The following is a 17827-nucleotide window of genomic DNA, read 5'->3' as shown; positions in this document are numbered from 1 at the left end:
CATTTTCCCATTAGGGGAAGGAGGAATTTACTGTGGATTGGACTCCATTTCTCTTTCCCTATGCTCCTTAGGCTGTACCTTGTTTGGTTTCTGCTTTTACTGGCGAACTTCCTTCGGACAGTGAAATAGTGTTAGTGTATTCATTCTCTAATTGGTTTTGCCTCTTGGCTAATATTTATATTTCTTTGTTTTAGGAGACTAACTTTTAAGAAATCCAGTTGAAACTGGGCTTTTTTCCCTGCTCAGTATTTTTCTAACTTTATGGCAAGCTTTGTATTAAATTAACATGGGATCATGTCCAAAAGCCCTTCTTTAGGTAAACTTTTCACTGAGTTCATCAAAGATCTGAAGATTAAAATCAGATTAAGATCAGATCGCAGCCTCACTGTTAAATTTCGTATCCAAAGTGTCAGTTTTGTTATCTTTTTTTCTAACACTCTTCTGACAAGCGGTATTAATATCCTCCTTTGGATTAATGATTTGATTCACAGGACAAAGCTTGTTGCTATGAAGAAAACTGATATAGGCTCAGGGTTTCCAGATTGTTTAAAATGTGTTGTTGTTTATTTGAAATGCTGTGAGAAGGCGGAGTGCTGGATAAAATGGGATATGCTGCAACTGTCTAACACAGCATCCATGTTTTCACATTTCAGATGAGTATCGCAAATTGTGCACAGTAGCTGCTTTGCTGCCAGCAAGACCTGACCTTCCTCCAGGCCGTCCTGAGGTCGTTCCTCCACCCCTTCTTCCTGGTCCTTACCCTCCTCTAGTCCCTCCACAGCCAGAAATTGTCTATCCATCTCGGGCTCCACCACCTCATGGTAAGAAGGAAATATTTACCTTTTGCTACACCATTTGCATTTAGCTTCTTTAAAAAATATGTTTCTCAGGAGCAGTATATTCCCTTCAGCTCATGGTATCTTTGTTTACTTTATCTGGCACTTAGCTGGATATCCTTCTGATCATAGCCTTGTTACCGTGTATTTCACAGCAAGTATCCCTCATAGGTAGTGTTTTTCTCCTTGAAATAGGATTCCAGCATTACATCCTCACTATCTGTACTAAGATGTATGTATTATAGCAGTTACATTACTTTTTGTTTAAGGCTATTGTGAGCTTTGCTGTGTGTCAACACTGTGGAACATGAATAGCTCTTAAGTTTTAACTGTTACTTACTTTAAAGAGCTTGGCTGTGAGCAAGCTGCTTCTTTCAGGTTGTTTTCTTCACTCTTGCTTGGCCAAGTAGATATACAGATAAAAATATTACTCTGGTGTGTACTGAAGCCAACCCAATTGGAAGAAGGAACTGTTCTAGTGATACACAGGGTTCGGTAAGATTTCCCTAGAGCAAGGAGGAAGCCAGAGCAGCATAATGATGCATTCTTTGTTCTGTCCCCGTCTCAGGGAATTTACTAAGTGAACATACAGTCTGCTGTAGGCATGTACAACCTGAAGTCATTTGGTGTAACCACATAGTCTTTTGTAAATAAGCAGAAGTTTGTTTCACCCATCTGTACAGATGCAAGCAGACTCCATTTGCACTGGCACTGCTAAAGCTATTTAGTCTTGGGTCAGCACCAAGCTGAGCTAATAATCCTAAGAGGCAAAGCATGCTAACTCAGGCCTGACACTACACTGACGTAGCTGCACTGCTTCTAGTCAGCTGGGAGCATGAATAGAGCCAGCTCACATCTGTCTGCCAAAGACTGTATAGGCATACCTTCCAGCATTATTCCTGCCCTATTTCACTGGGCTGTCTTTGGAAATAGAGATAACTAAACCATTCTTCCAACTCTGCTACTCTGGGGTGCTACTCACCCACTTTTCCCCTAGGCATGAGTAGGTTCCACTTCCTTTTCCTTTTATTCTGCAACAGAGGAAAAACATGTCAGATTTGCCACAATGAAAAAGGCAGTGGTTGCTGTTTTCAGACAGATCTCTTAGAGACAAAGTGCTACTTTCTCTCTTTCAGTGCAGATTGTTGAACATAAGTCACGTTGTGAGGGAAGGTAATTGTTGACTTTTTATGGAAAATGCTGTCCAAATCGCAGATTACAAAAAAACGATTATGATGAACTATTAAAATATTTTTCTAACTGTTGTTTCAGTGATCTTGCCGGTGAACTTCACTGACTATTGCCAGCTGTTCCGGCATCTCTGCCTTAATGGACATTGTATTCCCACTCCTGGGAGCTACCGCTGCAAGTGCAACAAGGGATTCCAACTGGACGTTAGAGGGGAATGTATTGGTATGATATTTTCTACCTTAAGTAATCAACTTCTTATTTTCTACGTGATTTCTGAGTTCTTATATGAAAAGAACATCCTCAAAAAGAAAAACCCAAGTAACAGTAGGTAGTCTTCATATTTAAAAAGGTGGCAAAAACTATTTTCAACTGCAAAGTTATTTCTAGAGTAGTTTTGCCTTTAGAACAGCATTTAACAAATCTGGTAACTTGCCACAGAGTTACACAAATATAAGAATTCCGAATTAACCTCTCCTTTTAGATTGCAGCACACTATTTCACCAACGATGAAACAATAAAATAACTCTGAGGACCCGACTGTCTTTCAGCCAATGTGTTAATAAAAATACACTGTTTTTTGCAGATGTTGATGAATGTGAGAAGAATCCATGTATCAGTGGAGACTGTGTGAACACCCAGGGATCCTACATGTGCCAGTGTCGAGTAGGGTATCAGAGCACACCAACTAGAACAGAGTGCCGAGGTAAATCACCGTTTTATAGCATAATCTGTTTTATTGTATTCATGGTAGAAGAAATCGAAGTAAACTACAACAATGACAGCTTAGATAAGGTATGAGAAAGTAGCAGCGCATGGGAAGAGCCAGACAGGGAAGCTGCAGACTCCCCATTTTTGGTATTTTTGAAGAACAGGTTCAACAACAGTCCTCATGGTCTTCTTCCTCTTGCCTTCCTGCAGGAGTGGCATTGCTCCTCAGTGATCAGGGTTCTGAGGCTCCAAAATTGTCCTGGAATAGTAATTGGACAGCAAAGGTGGATGCAACATTATATCACTAAGCCATGATGAGAGAAAACATGAGGGAGAATGACTACTTTGATATTCCATAAAAAATGCTGAGTCTAAGTGAAGTAGGATAAATTTGGATGCTTGAAATATCCTAGCTTGTTTTTGCTTTCTGAAGCAGTTTCTAAAGAGCCAGAAGAAAGTTATCTGTATTAGTGTGTTTTTTCCTTTGTGAATCCAAAAGGTATTTGTGGTACAGAAGCTTACTCCAATCCAGGGCGATGTGCAGAGCCAGCACTGCTGCTGCGTGTTGCTGGGAGTATTGCTAACTGCTGCCAAACAGCCAAGTTGTAGAAGCATCTTCATAACTCAGCTCACTAGTGGTGAAGGAGTGCTGAAGTGGAGTCTTGGTGGTGATGAATTTACTCATGAGTCATTTTTGTCACACGCTTTTAATTTGACTGATTCATTACACAAACACATGCTTGTCAGAAGCCCAGTAGCTTAATGGCATTAAAGTGTGGTCACTTAGCAGTTCCTTTGCAATCTATGAGAACTGTGCTTGCTTGACAGGCAGTTCAGAAAGTACTAAGACGTGCAGAATCTTTGTTTTCTGAAGGACTAGTTTAGGGAAACAAAAAATGCTAGTGTGATGCGTTTGGAAAAATATGCATATAGCATTGGAGCCTCCCAAAGTCAACACTTGCTTTAAAATTTCTTTACATGACTACTTTGTACGTTGTTTTATTTTTTTGCATACATAAGTGTTGCCTTTGCTGATATGCTTATGCAAATGTATTCCTTGCATCCCTTTCGAAAAACTTCTTGATGACCAGATATTTATCTGTTCCTTGCTCTGAAGTTATCTGGGAGGGTAATCTGATAGGTGGCTCCTTAAACATTGCTGGCTATATTACAAGCTACTGATTAAACTGTAATTAGGATTGAATATTAATTGAAAACTCCAATAAATAAGGCTAGCAGTGCTATGAATAATGATTAAAAAAAAAAAAACAAACACAAAAAACTTTGAAATACAGAAGAGGGTTCTAAAATAGACCTTGAAGTGAAATTTTATTATTAGTTATGAATTTACAGGAGTCAATACTTCAGTATTTGCTATAATCTACTTGACATTTCTAAGAGGATAAGATCATAGAATCATAGAAATGCTCAGGTTGGAAAAGACCTTCAAAATCATCAAGTCAAACTGCAACCTAACCATACTACCCTAACAACCCTCTGTTAAATCATGTTTCTGAGCCCCACATCCAAATGGTTTTTATACACATCCAGGGATGGTGACTCAACCACCTCCCTGGGGAGCCTATTCCAGTGCTTAACAACATTTCCTTTTTATAAAGAAGTTTTTTCTGATATCCAACCTAAACCTCCACTGGCACATCATAACTTTGTTTGATGGTGTCAGCAGTTACATATATTTCAGCGAGAAATATCTAGTTCCAACTCCCCTTCCATGATCAGGGATGCCTTCCACTAAATCAGGTTGCCTAAATCCTGATCCAGCGCCTTAGCGCCTTAGCGCCTCCCGGGGTAAGGCATCCCCAGCTTTCTCTGGGTAGCCCATGCCAGTGCCTCCCTATTGAAGAATTTCTTCCTCAAGTTTTACTTAAATCTGCCCTCTTTTAGCATAAAATCTTTATCCATTCAGGAAGGAAAAGATCCTAACGAGCCCTTAAAAACTAAAAGGCCAGGAAAATCTTGAGATGATTTAGCATTTCTGCTAACCTAAGGAATACAGGTGGCAGAGTAGCTAAATCCAAGCTCAGAGACAACCAAGTGCCACAAAAGAAAAGGCACAGAACACTGAAAAAGCCTCACGTTCTGTGTTACTGATCTTGTTTATCCATTGAGAAGACATTTATCAAGCCAGTATGCTTTTGCTGGATGTCAAGAGATGCAAGCTGCCACTGCCACCTGAGCAGCTCTTGCCTCTGCTGGCCTGCTTCCTTGCTGGCAAAACACTTATTTTAATAGATTTCTTAGCAGCTTCCCAGAACAACAGTGCTGCAAATTGAAGTTCAAAATTTTGAGCAGCATCAGTTGTCCCTCAAATACCTGTTTAGAGATCAGAAGCACAGTGCTGGAGGACACCTCATCCGTTGTTCCTTCCTCAAGCACAGCAGTGTCCTGCTGTCAAGAGGGCTTGGAGAAGGGCACCCCTCGAATATTTGTGAAGATGTGATTGTACATTAGATGCATTTGCATGGGCTGGTTGAGATCTCTGTGAACAGAGTCCCTTGTGTGCAGGAATCTCTGGGAGATGGTCCAGGCCTTGATGGAGAACACTGAGCAATCTGAAAAATGTCTAGACAGTCTGTCTCAGCATCTCCTCTCCCCTCATTTGGAGGCGAGGGAGAGCTGCCAGCCTTGTGTGATATCACTATTCAGGTCCTCCAAAGCACTTGCCAAGCACCTCCTGCAGAGAGGGGGAAATGAGGAGCTGATGTTTCAAATATAAAATAAGCAGGAGAAATATCTTCTGAAGTGGGAAAATCTCAATCTCTCTTCCTACCTTACAAAAACAAGCTTCCCCTGTCTTTCCTTCAGTAGTTAGCTATTGTTAAGTTAAATTTCAGTAAAAACATTTTCATGGTGAATGAAAATGGAAAAAAAAATAACAGTTAAAAAGGTCTGATTCATGTTTGAGCAAGCTGCAGGGTAATGTTCACTGAAATTCTTTCACAGCAATGTGAAATTTCAAGCTGATGAACATTTTCCACACCTTTAGCATTTGGTTATGGAAATGAAAATAATTTCTTTCTCAGGTGAATATAGTTTCCATGTAAGGTTAAAACCATGGGAATGGGGAAATGGGAAAAATTCCTCCTGACTATAAAAAAGAAAAAAATCCAAGCATTATTTTTCTCTTTGTTTGGCTTTCAGACATCGATGAATGTTTACAGAATGGCCGTATCTGTAATAATGGACGATGCATAAATACAGACGGCAGTTTTCACTGTGTGTGCAATGCTGGCTTTCAAGTGGCAGCTGATGGGAAAAACTGTGAAGGTAAGACTCCTCTGAAGTGATTCCATATCGGTAATTACAGTTGCAAGACATTATTCATGTCAATAAAAAAGAAAAGGTCCTCTGGTAGGGGGGAAGGGAAGGAGCAAGAAACTGAATTTCTAAGTACCTTTTGCTGGGAGGGCAAGTAAACTGACTTTTGCAGCCAGTTCTGGAGCCTTGGCTTGGCAAACCTCAACAGGATGTCTGTCCAGCAGGAGAAATAGCACATACCACTATCGCAAAATGCAGTTTCTTTGATGGGAGTGGTACATTTTAAAATGGAGCACATTTTAAAACAGAGCACAAGTCACATGCTGCCTGATTTTACTGTGTGTTTAACAGTATGCTTTATGGGATCTAACTGGGTGACTAGCAGAGTGTCTTATGCAGATGCAATCTGGTCTGACCTATAAAAACCATTTTAAGAAAAATTTGTAAACATAATTGATGTGTTCCTACCTCCCGGACCTTTAGCAAAGAGGGGGGAAAAAAGAAGAATGTTCTTTATCATGCTTCCCAAGGTCCTTGGGAGGGTTCCCAATGATCTATTCATACATTAAAGGAATTTCAAGCACTGTTCTTAGAAACATTTTTGGCAGAATATTATCTCAGTGATTCAGCTCAAAGATTTAATGCCAAAATTCCTGGTTGGGATAGATACACGATTTTTTTTTTTTTAATCATAAATTATTTTTGTCTGACAGCCTGTAAGTAAAAAGAAAACACACTATGTCTAGAAGCGTAATTTCTGTCCAAGACAGCTGCAGTATTAAGGAAAATAGCATGATTCTGAATACATTGTAATGTCATTATGATCCAATGATTTTATGTGCTAGTAGTGATTCTGTTAATCCTTAGTAGAGACAGACATTTTAAAACTGTTTTTCCTGACTCTTTTTTAGATGTAGTTTAGCACTTTAAGTTAGTTTTTAAATATCTAATTACAGAACTGTATTGCCTAAATACATTTGAAAATGAATATAATTTGGAAAAAAGCTTGATTCTGATTTCTTCCTTTCCCACCAAATACCATGTGCTAATAGTAATAAGAACCAAGACATCAGCAGTCTGGTAAAACATTTTTAATTCCATTGCATATGTTGCCAGAATGTCTGTTGCATCCACTTATGAGACAGTTTCATCTCTGGCATTGTAATGAATTGAGTTTTGTTCCTAGGAATACATCTGCACACACTAATCAGTAAAGAGCATGGGACTTTGCCATCCCTTAATGTAACTGTGTATAATTCTTTACATGAAACTAGTAAATAGTGCTGGTTTTCATGTAGGTAATGTCCAAAATGGATTTGATTTGTGCCAGGATCAAGTAAAGAGTAAAAGAGTAAAGAGGATGTAATAGCTTACTTAAATCAAGCGCAGAATTCTGTGTGTGTATGGCTGACTGACTGTGTAGGATTCAGAACATCACTGTCTGGGGCTTACAGCTTTTCTATTTGAATTCTTCATGCTGTGCCATTAGCTCAGAGAGTAAATAATGCCAACGTGAAGCAATGATTTCTAAGTACCTTCTGATGTGCCCTATTATGCTGAATCCAGGGAGAAGTATGTTTTATTTTAAATGAAAGTGGTGATGAAAATGCCGCAGAATGTAGAGTGCTTCTGCATGTTTGAGTACAGTGTTGGGAGTCTCCCACATTCTAAGTCTTAGACTCATCAAACAGGTTACAGAAGTTTTCAGTCCTAACACAAGTGTTCATTGCCATTCCAAATGTAGTCTGCTTCTAACCTGGCTTCCATTTACATTGAGATTGTAGGCCCTCTTAAATCATGTACCTTTTCTCCTTTTTAAGATTTTGACCAACCACATAGGAAATTATCTTTTGTGTATAATTATTAGAAGTTCTTGTATGTAAAAGGTATTAAGATTATGTTTATTTTATGCACTTTCAGATATGGACGAATGTAACATAAGGAATATGTGCCTGAATGGGATGTGCATCAATGAAGATGGCAGTTTTAAATGTATTTGTAAACCAGGGTTCCAGCTGGCATCTGATGGACGCTATTGCAGAGGTGGGCACAATAAGTAATGGATTCATGAGACCTGAACTCTATGGTAGCTTCAAGAGTTGCCCAGTTTTGTTATAGTGATCCTTTGGGACAAGGAGTGCTGTGCAGAGTTCTCACCAGATATGCTTTTTCAATTGGCTAGAATGATTTGTTATTGCACAAAACAGCACTCAGTCCTCTCCGCAGCATTGAGCAATAGCCTTAGCTGATCAGTGGGGAATATTCTTTGATCAAGGGCTGTTAGATCCAATCTAGTTAAACTTCTTTTTTCTTTACTTTTTTCTTTTTTTTGGCCTATGAGGTCTTCTGCAGTTTGACTCCAGTATACCTCAGTTTTTGTATTTGGCATTTAAAGTTTTCTGCCTTTGACTAACCAAACATCCTGGCTCATCGCTTTGCTGGGGTTTGACTCTCATTTCTGCCTGGGTATCCCTACTCTATATGGTATCTCTGAGAAATGCACAGTAGCCCGAGTGTCCAAGATGAAGATGTGATTACCATGGCAAAATTGTATTCATCATTTCCTGCACTAGTTCAGTGGTAGCCCTTGTGGGAGATGCTGCAGTATTCTGGCTGCTAGTTATGTCATCAGAGTTCCTGTTCTGTCTTGTGGACCAGTAACAACATTTAATGTTTGAAATAATAATTGGAGTCTGGGAGTTACTTGCACTAAAGGCAGGTTACTTTGGATCTTTTTACTTTTTGAGTGCTGTATAGGTCCTAGATCTGAGCTTGCATGCTGTCTAGGCTTAGGTACGAACCAGAACTATGATTTATTGGTAATACATCTGGAACTTCTCTTGCATTTGGGTACCTTTTCACCAAATGAGCAACCTGGGACCGCTCAGGTTTCAGGAAGGGGATTAATTCATGCTTCATAATAAGGTTTTTTCAATTGGGAAAATAAACCGTCCTTTAATTTATCAAATGAATAAATGCAAGCATACCTCTAACTTACAAGCTACTGTCTGTGTTGGCTGCAGCTTTAACACATTTACAGCATCAGCTTTAATTTCATTCTTACCTGTTTTCCAAATAGTAGATGTAGGTCTGTGCTTTGTCGAGCATTTCTTTCCGGCTGGCTTGTGTGTGGGAAGGCAGTGAGACTTGGTCTCAGACTTGTCAGAGAAAACCTCCATGTCCAACAGGCTTTGGTTCACCAGCCAGTTGTGTTCCCAAAGACCACTGTGTCATTATCAGGGATGTGACATTTTCAAGCAAGCTCATCCCAAAAGCTTGTCTTCTTTTTTTGTACTGAGCATCTTTTTGTATATTTTTGTTGTTATTAATTTTTGTTTGATGGATAGTTTTATTTGTATTTTTTTTCCATTACGCTGTTGACTGAAGTGCCATCCAAGAATTTGGTACGTGAATTGCTTCAGACTCTTTCAAAATCAAACTTGGGATACTGGTCTTCACAGTATCTCTTACGTACCTCCTGGCTAAACGAGAGTATGGATACAGCCAAAATGGGGTTTCTGGCCCTAGAGAAATGTTTCTTCTGTGCATCAAAGGGAACATATTTGAAAATTATCCAAAATTGCAGGCAACTCAACTGATTCCTACTGAAAGTTGGAACTGATCTTATAGTAAAGTGAAGGATTTCTCCCACTGCTTTTCAACACTTACAGTAAGCCTTGTTCTCTATGAACAAGCATGCAAGCATTCATTATGTGTGAAATTACTATTGGGTCAAAATCAAACCAGATTTTGGGACCTTGACACCCAAAGTAATTTTATTCTCAACTTTGTATGTCTCCTTTCTTCCACTTACCCAAAGGATCATGAAATAATTCCCAGGAGTTTCGTGGCTACAGTAAACACAATTTTCTGGTAAATGTCTCTAGTCACCTGAATGAAAGTTTAAAATTGCTCTTTAGTGAATTCTTCTTCTATAAATTTTACTATTTATCGTTACTGAGTTCTCTCTCCATACAGCACATGTGCAGAGTAAATAATTTCTGTCTTGCAGAACATTTAGACCCTGAAAGACTCATCAGTATAAACTGAATTTGTACATTAAATGCATTAAGATCTTACACAAGCTTTAATATGCAGTTGATGCTCATGCAAGTTGTGAATGTGCGTATGTACAAATTGATGTTTCTGCTGCACATTGGCTACCTGCCTGAGCAATTTCAGTATGGGATTGAACACATGTTTTTGCTGAGCTCTTTAGAGGATTAACAAAAGAATATAAGAATTGCAGCATGAAACATATCACTCCTATAAACATCTCATTTGATGCACTGTAAGATGAATTTTGAAATCTTATGAAGAATTCCTAACCCAAAGCTAGGAATACTGTAATTGACACTTAGTTCCATAAAATTGGAATTTTTAGTATAAGTACAGGGCATATTCTTGGCTGTCTGGTAAAAATTCCGTTCAGGCTTTATGAAGTAACATGCCAAAAAAGAATGTTACACCACAGTCTTGTGTATTCTCTGTAATACAAGACATATTAAACTTTTTCACCATTAACTTATTTCACTGATGATTTGTGGACAATTTTTCAGAAATACTTACATCAAAGAGGCAGAGATTTTAAAACATTATTGAAGGCTTTTGCAAGGCAACTGGAAGTGGCAGTTTAGTAGTCTGAGTAAATTTTTCCTGGTTAAAATTGAAGGACTCAGAGTACCCAGCTGGCACTGCTGAGCAAGCTAAGCAGAAAAGGCTGAAACCAGTTGAACGTGGAGAATGAATGTAAATAGGTGGTTTTCCACAACCAGGTTGAGATTTTCTGGCAAAAATCAGAAAAACGAGTGTTTCTGAAGTTTTCAGAATGGCAGCTTCTACCACTAAGCCATGTCAGGGTTAGGCATTTAGACTTTATGCCTGCATGTGCAGTTGATTTACTGGGTGGAATCCCAGCCCTGGTAAAAGCAAAGAGATTTTGCTCTTCTTTACTTAAATCAGGATTTCAGATACCTCTGCAGTACTGAGTGACCAAGTGTACCTTTCTATAAAACACCGATGACAGTATTTTCAGCACATCTGTAAATCACTGCAAAGCAAAATGGATTGCACATTTCATCTCTTATTAGCTTACAAAATCTTTTTTCTTAAATTCAATAGAGAAAAAGGCAAAAAAAAAAAAAAAGTTAACTTTGCCTTTTTGTTTCTGTAAGTATCCTTAAGAAAGGAAACCTTTTGGTTTTATTTTTTCAAGCATATGTGTCTGTCCAAGGAATTCGTTGTTTTTTAGCAAAAACTGTCAATACCTTTAGATAACATGGACACATTTTGATGTCCTGTCTCAGTTTTTACTTACATTGAGTAAGAGCTAAACTTAAAGAGGAAAAAACATTTAAGATTTGTCTGATGCAGGACAGAAGACCGCAGGGTGAAGCTGAAATTAATTGAGCCCATGTACTTAAGTATAAGTCTATTTTAAAATGCAGTTTGAAAAAGGAATCTTGGATCATACAAACCATGTTTTATGCCAAACAACACAAACTAAGTAAAACATAGAGGTGTTTCACTCTCAATTTGCCCTTTTAAGGTCAGAAAAAAGGAAATAGTCACACGCATGCTGTCTTTTGTATATATGGAGGAGAGTTGTTATGAAGTGATTATTTTAGAAAGGTTATACCTGCTTCCAAACAATATTTTAAACACTTCTTTTCTTAATCACTTTTAAAATAATGGCATAATCTGTGACTAGGGAATCTTATTATTAACAGGATAAGCATTCTATAATTTTATCTCTTTTTACTATTTTGACATCTCTTTATGAAAGTCTGATATTATGAGGCTTTTTTCTTCTGTTTCATTGCTAAGGATCTTATTGTTTAATGTACTAATGTTGGGTAAAGATGGTAGTTTGTGCTCAGCAATGGCTCAGTAAACAAATCATTAAGAAATTCCTTTCAAGACTGGAGTGTAGCCTGTCTGTTAAGAGTTTATAATATGGCCTGTAATGAACATCTGATAGGAAGAAAACAATTATCATGCAGATAGCCAGCAAGACGCTGTGTACAGGCAGGTCCAACTACGAACAATCAGATATTCTTCCAAAAACTGAATCTGCAGCAGGAGGAAGGGAAATTCTTTGGTGTCCCTGTGAAGGCACCCCATGGAGCGGAACAGAACGGGAGGGTGAAATATTCAATTTGCAATTTGGACTGATTTTTAACAATGCAAATGAGCGGTTAACATAGACAGGGAATACCCTGTTACACAATACAGAAGTCCTTTGTCTTAGCAGTCACTGTTTCCTCATTCCTCCTATACTGTTTTTGCCTGAATGACCCTTATTTTGGAATACATACTTCTTGAGAACATTTAGGGAAAATATAGACATTCGAGCTGCAGGAAAATGCTGGGAGAGTCAATCTGTTGGCTGCTTTATTTGTGTGGGTTTGGGTTTTTTTTTTCCCCATATTTCTCCTGAATTTTGCATTTTTCTCTTCCTTTTTACAGAGTTGATTAATCATTCTTGATAAGATCTTCGTCAAAACTAGTTTCTGTTTTCACTTGATATTTTTCTATAGGATGCACTGAAAGTAATCTGTGAATGCAAGTTGCGCAAATGCAAGTTTCAGCCAGGCATTGAACACTATGTAATTTAATTTAATAAAGCTCATTCTGTTCTCCAACAGACATCGATGAGTGTGAGACAGCTGGAATATGCATGAACGGACGCTGCGTGAACACTGATGGCTCTTTCAGATGTGAATGCTTCCCTGGCCTTGCAGTAGGACTCGATGGACGTGTGTGTGTTGGTAAGATATGTTCAATGTGAGCAAGTCACTAACAATGCAAGGGCATTAATGCTAAACTGATGGACAAGTCAGAGTTTGAATGCAGAATTTATTTATTTTTTTTAATGGGTTGGTGCCTATTAGGGAAGTGAATTACTAGACTAGTAGATATTAATAGCTCTGGGATATTTACTTTGGTGACCTATTTTGCAGTTTTTTCTTTCCATTTGTATTTAAAGGGAAAAATCCTGTGGGTCAAATTACAAAATCATGTAGACTGTATAGCATAGTGCTGTTGAGAGTGAGTGAGCAGGTGAGAATCTGCCCTATTTCTGTCAACCTGATATTCTTCATTTTTTTTTCACTAGAGATTTAATTAGTCTTTCAACTCTTTATAGTGGGCCATATCATTTTTTCTAGTTCCCTCTTTTTCTCAATAAATAAAAGAGGTTTGAGGTTTTAAATTTTAAAATTCGAATATGCCTATGTAGTGCACCACAATTGCTGTCATTAAGGAAACATCAGTTTACATTCAGAAGCCATGGGAATAGGAATTTTTCACTAATTTTTGCTTAGAAATGCAGTTAATTTATCTCAGTTGACAGAGTTACTATGAGAAGAGCTACAGTATTGTATTTTTTTTTGGTACTTTTTATTTTAAATGCAATTTAATATTTAAAGGGATTGTAAAGTGTATTATTATATGGTCAATAAAAGAGTTTTAGTTTAATTCATTGCATGTAAAACATTCGCTGCATGTTAAAGCCCACAGTGACAGTTTCTGTAGTTCACTAATGCAGGTTAAGTCCTTAAATGCAATAATGAGTTTCTATGTCTGAACTCAGTGTAGCTTGAAGAAGAAGAATTTCCTGTCCCAAATATAATAAGTTTATAGGTGGGTGAAAAGCGTAGAGAAATGGCAAAAAATGTTTTGTTTTGACAGCTATTTCACAGTGTTTATTACACCAAAGCTAGATTTAACACTTGTAATTTATGGCACTATAGTTGGTTATAATAGGATTAAGAGGGATTTCTTTTTTTCAGATACTCATATGCGAAGCACGTGCTACGGTGGCTACAAGAGAGGACAATGTGTGAGACCATTAACTGGTGCAGTTACAAAATCAGAGTGCTGCTGTGCCAGCACTGACTATGCCTTTGGGGAACCTTGTCAGCCCTGTCCTGCACAAAATTCAGGTACAGCATAATTACTGTTACATGTTCTAATTTAAGATTTATGTTGGTAAGCTATTTTTAGGAAGTTAAAATACAGCTCTGTATTAACGTTACATCTTAAATTGAATTTACATTGTCATACAGCAAATTATATATTTTGAGCAATCTGCTATTTTGCATGTTGGAATAATATAAGAGATTTTTTTGAGGCAATAGTCAATGCCAGCACCTGCTCTAGAGTCATTACATGCATGAAAACAGATTGACACACAACAACCTCTAGTATGATAGATATAAATTACTAAAAATATAATTTCAATCTCAAATTATTCATGGCAATGTCTTGAGAGATCCATATATTCAAATAGTTTTGTATACCTGCCAGTCAGATATTTGCTATCTGAGTTCTACATCATCCAAGTGTTTTGAAATTGTTTATAGAGAAACTAGACCTTGGATAGTCAGTACAAAAATGAAAGCCTGATTAAGACAGTTGAGAATATTTAAGTCTCTCACCAAAATCCCCACCAAGCGATGTTGTCTGGAACATAACTGCTTTTTGGCAAGACAGGAATCCTAATCATTCTCATGGGTAGAATCTGCTTTTAGGAAAGCACTTCTTCCAAGAAGACTATACTGACACAATCCTTGTCCTAAAGCCAGTAAATAAAGAGACCCTGGTTTTGTGGAGGTGACTGCAAGGGAACTAATTTGAAGCACAACTTTGTCAAGTTATTCTTTTCACTCAGCAAATTTGTTGTTTTGACAAAATATGCCACTCAATATGTAGCTCAAAAAACATCTCACGCTGACTTGATATCTGCTTTGTGGACAAAAATATCTTATGTTCATTTTTTTAAATCTCAGTTTTGAACTGGTGGCTTTATGTAAAGCATTAGAGAGACAAGAACAAATGGAACAGATCAAGCTTGTTGAGCTTATGTGAACAGTTCAGTGAGAATTTATTGGCCACCGTGTTGTAATGCTCCATGCTATTTAGAATAGCATAACACCTTGGGAATTTTAATACAGTAAGAAGGAGCCTTTCCAGCATCCTCTGCTGTAATCAGTGGGACCTTCATACTGTGCAGTAGAGTTGAAATCTTTTGTAAATGTTGGGCACCGTATCATTGACTTTTATATCTGAATGACTTTAGCAGAACACTTACACAAGTGGAAGCTATTCTTCATTTTTGTTTTGTCTGCCTTCTTGATTGTGTTTTTAATTAAAACAAAAACCAAACAAAAAACAAACAAACAAACAAAAACCAAACCAAACAACAACAAAATAACCTCCCTAAGAGTGAAGTGGAACATTTCTTTGGGCTTTGAGTGGAGGAGTAAAGGAGAAATTTTCTTACAAAGAAACATCACATCAGAGAGATTGAAAAGAATCCCTCAAAAGAAGACATTGTCTCTCTGCTCCTCAGAAATTCTCTGCACAAGTTTGTTCCATTCTAAACTAATAGTCTTGTTAATGGATGTCCAGGGTAGGTGCACATTCAGTGGCAGGGATTCAAGCAGCAGGGTGTAGGAGGGAAGTGGTGAATTCCTTTGGGCTCAATCTTGTCACAGGAGGTGATCCTTTCTCTTGTAAAGTCCTATTCTAAGCTGTGTAATGCAGAATATCTTTGCATCACTTGCTTTTGTTTGACAGACAAATTGATTCCACTCAATTACATTTGAAGTTTTTACTTCTCCATCCTCATCAGAAGGTGCAGACCTTGAGTCTGCGAAAATGTTTCACAGGTTCAGAATATCATGAGGACATTTTTTGTTATTTTTTTAGTCACCAAAAGGCATTGAATATTAACGTTAAATTGGAATAATTATTTGGTATGCTGTAGATGATGAAAATGAAAGCAGTGAGTTATAAGAAAAGTATTCTAGTAAGTTGTTTTTTTTTTTCCAGCTGAATATCAGGCTCTGTGCAGTAGTGGATCTGGTATGACTGCCGGAGGAAATGGTAAGATCATCTTATATAGTTCAAACTATTTATGTTCTAACTGAAAATACGAACCTGGATATTCTTGATTTGTTAAATGTGCTGGAGGAAATGATGGCTGGAAAGAGAAGTAGGAAGGTTTATCCAGGAGAATGTTTGTAACACAGTAGAATAGATGAATTTAGGGTGAAATAAGTGGAACGTGCCATTTCATCAGCATGGCCTACTTTATGCCTTTGAATGCGTGTGATAGCTCTTACAAAATAGCTCCAAATCTTTAAGCAGTTTTATTACCTATATGACTTAGAAATCACATAAGTCATATTTACATTTCTCAACTGAAATGATCTTGAAGAATAAAATCATACTGAACACTGAGCTTCCTCACTTATTTTCATCTCAGTCACAAAGGCCAAGCTGCAGTGTTTGGTTAATAATTACAAAGCAGGAGTAAGTGATTACAGCAAATGCTTTGTGGTTGTACCATAAAAATTGCAAACATTAAGTCAGTCAATGCTCACTAGTAGATTTACTGCCAGTAGAGAAGGGAGAACATTCAGAAAGGAGGGATGTTTATTATCCTAATTCATACCTATGATGTACGTTCTTTTAAATGTCTTTGGGCTAGAGATGGTTTTAAATCAGATCAGAAATACATGATTAAAACATTTGTAACATATGAGGTTAGTGATATTAAAAATGTATCTTATTCTAGTCTGGAGAATAAGAAGGGGGAGTCTGCAGTCGTCAATAATCGACAGTGGTTTTTTACTGTTATTGTTTTCCTTATTTCTTTATTTTTATTTTTTAATTTTTATGTAGACATTAACGAGTGCTTACTGGATCCTGATCTCTGTCCTAATGGACGGTGTGAGAATCTGCATGGAACATACAAATGTATTTGTAATCCTGGCTATGAAGTGGATTCAACTGGGAGAAATTGCATCGGTATGAAATGTCACACTTTTTTTGTTGTGAAATTTGATATGTGAGTTTATCCTCCTTTGCCTTTTCCTTCAGTATTTTGTCAGATCCAATAGCTGCTCTTCTGGATGTTTTTGCTTTTTTCTTTTTTGTTTGTTTAATTTTGGTGCTTTGCAGTGCTTGTGAAGTCCTCCAATGTAAGGATAGAAGTGACCAGTGCTACTGATAATTGAAATCACTGACAGTTCAGATCAGTTCACAGATGCTCTGTAGTCTCAGTGTTTCTCAAAACACAGTTCACTGTTGTTTGTAGGTTTTGGTCCCATTAATTTTTTATTTCTAGATTCAAACATTTTTTATAGGACCTGTCCCAAGACTGATCCTTTTAAAGCATTCTTAATGTTGTCTCTCCATTATGATGACTCTCCTTTATAATGTACCTTACTGTAATATCTCCTTCAGATAGATCTGGATCTACCTTTAAGTTCTTAAATTCCTTCCTGTTTTTGCCAGCTTACATAGTAATTTTATGTAGGTTCTGTATTCTCTATTTAAACCTAAACAGCTTAAGTCATCTTTGTTATTCCACTCTAAACTATCCACTATCTTATTTTAAAAAAAAATCTGAATTGATCCATCTTTGATAAAAGTCATGATGTAATTTATCCCATTTTCCCATTTCTTCTTTGGCTTTGATTATCCATGTCCCATTTCAGTGTCTGTCTGTAGCTTATGGCATCCTTTCTCTTCTCCCCTTCCATCTGTAACTTTTCCAGCTGCTCCCCAGCCCGCCCTGTTGCAGCCCACATCCATGCTCCATCACAGCTGTTTCCCATTCCTCCATAATGTTCTACCTGGCCCTCTCTCAATTTTTCTGAACTCCTGTGAAGCTTCCCACACGGTCTGCTTTATTCTGCAAATCTCCCTGCCTTTCCTAGTAATTCTGCTGTTCCCAGCTGCTGAGCTGACCCTCTGAGTCTTTCCAACTTCTCTCAACACTTTCTGAGGCCTCCCTGACT

At 37.6% G+C, this 17827-nt stretch overlaps 1 protein-coding gene across 3 annotated transcripts in view; it reads left to right on the top strand.

The window, feature by feature from the left end:
* The window catches only part of FBN1 (fibrillin 1), a 136746-nt gene that overhangs the window by 59316 nt on the left and 59603 nt on the right, over window positions 1-17827 (top strand). For all 3 annotated transcript variants that reach the window (XM_015872957.2, XM_015872959.1, XM_032446761.1), the window contains exons 10-18: window positions 654-821; window positions 2109-2249; window positions 2611-2730; window positions 5898-6023; window positions 7935-8057; window positions 12662-12784; window positions 13808-13960; window positions 15852-15905; window positions 16707-16832. In XM_015872957.2, the coding sequence (XP_015728443.1) occupies window positions 654-821; window positions 2109-2249; window positions 2611-2730; window positions 5898-6023; window positions 7935-8057; window positions 12662-12784; window positions 13808-13960; window positions 15852-15905; window positions 16707-16832 (1134 nt within the window). The remainder of the gene's footprint in view (window positions 1-653; window positions 822-2108; window positions 2250-2610; window positions 2731-5897; window positions 6024-7934; window positions 8058-12661; window positions 12785-13807; window positions 13961-15851; window positions 15906-16706; window positions 16833-17827) is intronic.

The sequence above is a fragment of the Coturnix japonica genome, chromosome 10 (assembly GCF_001577835.2).
Source record: "Coturnix japonica isolate 7356 chromosome 10, Coturnix japonica 2.1, whole genome shotgun sequence".
Classification (NCBI taxonomy): Eukaryota; Metazoa; Chordata; class Aves; order Galliformes; family Phasianidae; genus Coturnix; species Coturnix japonica.
Note: the sequence above shows the minus strand (reverse complement) of the source record. Positions and strands in the feature narration are given on the sequence as shown.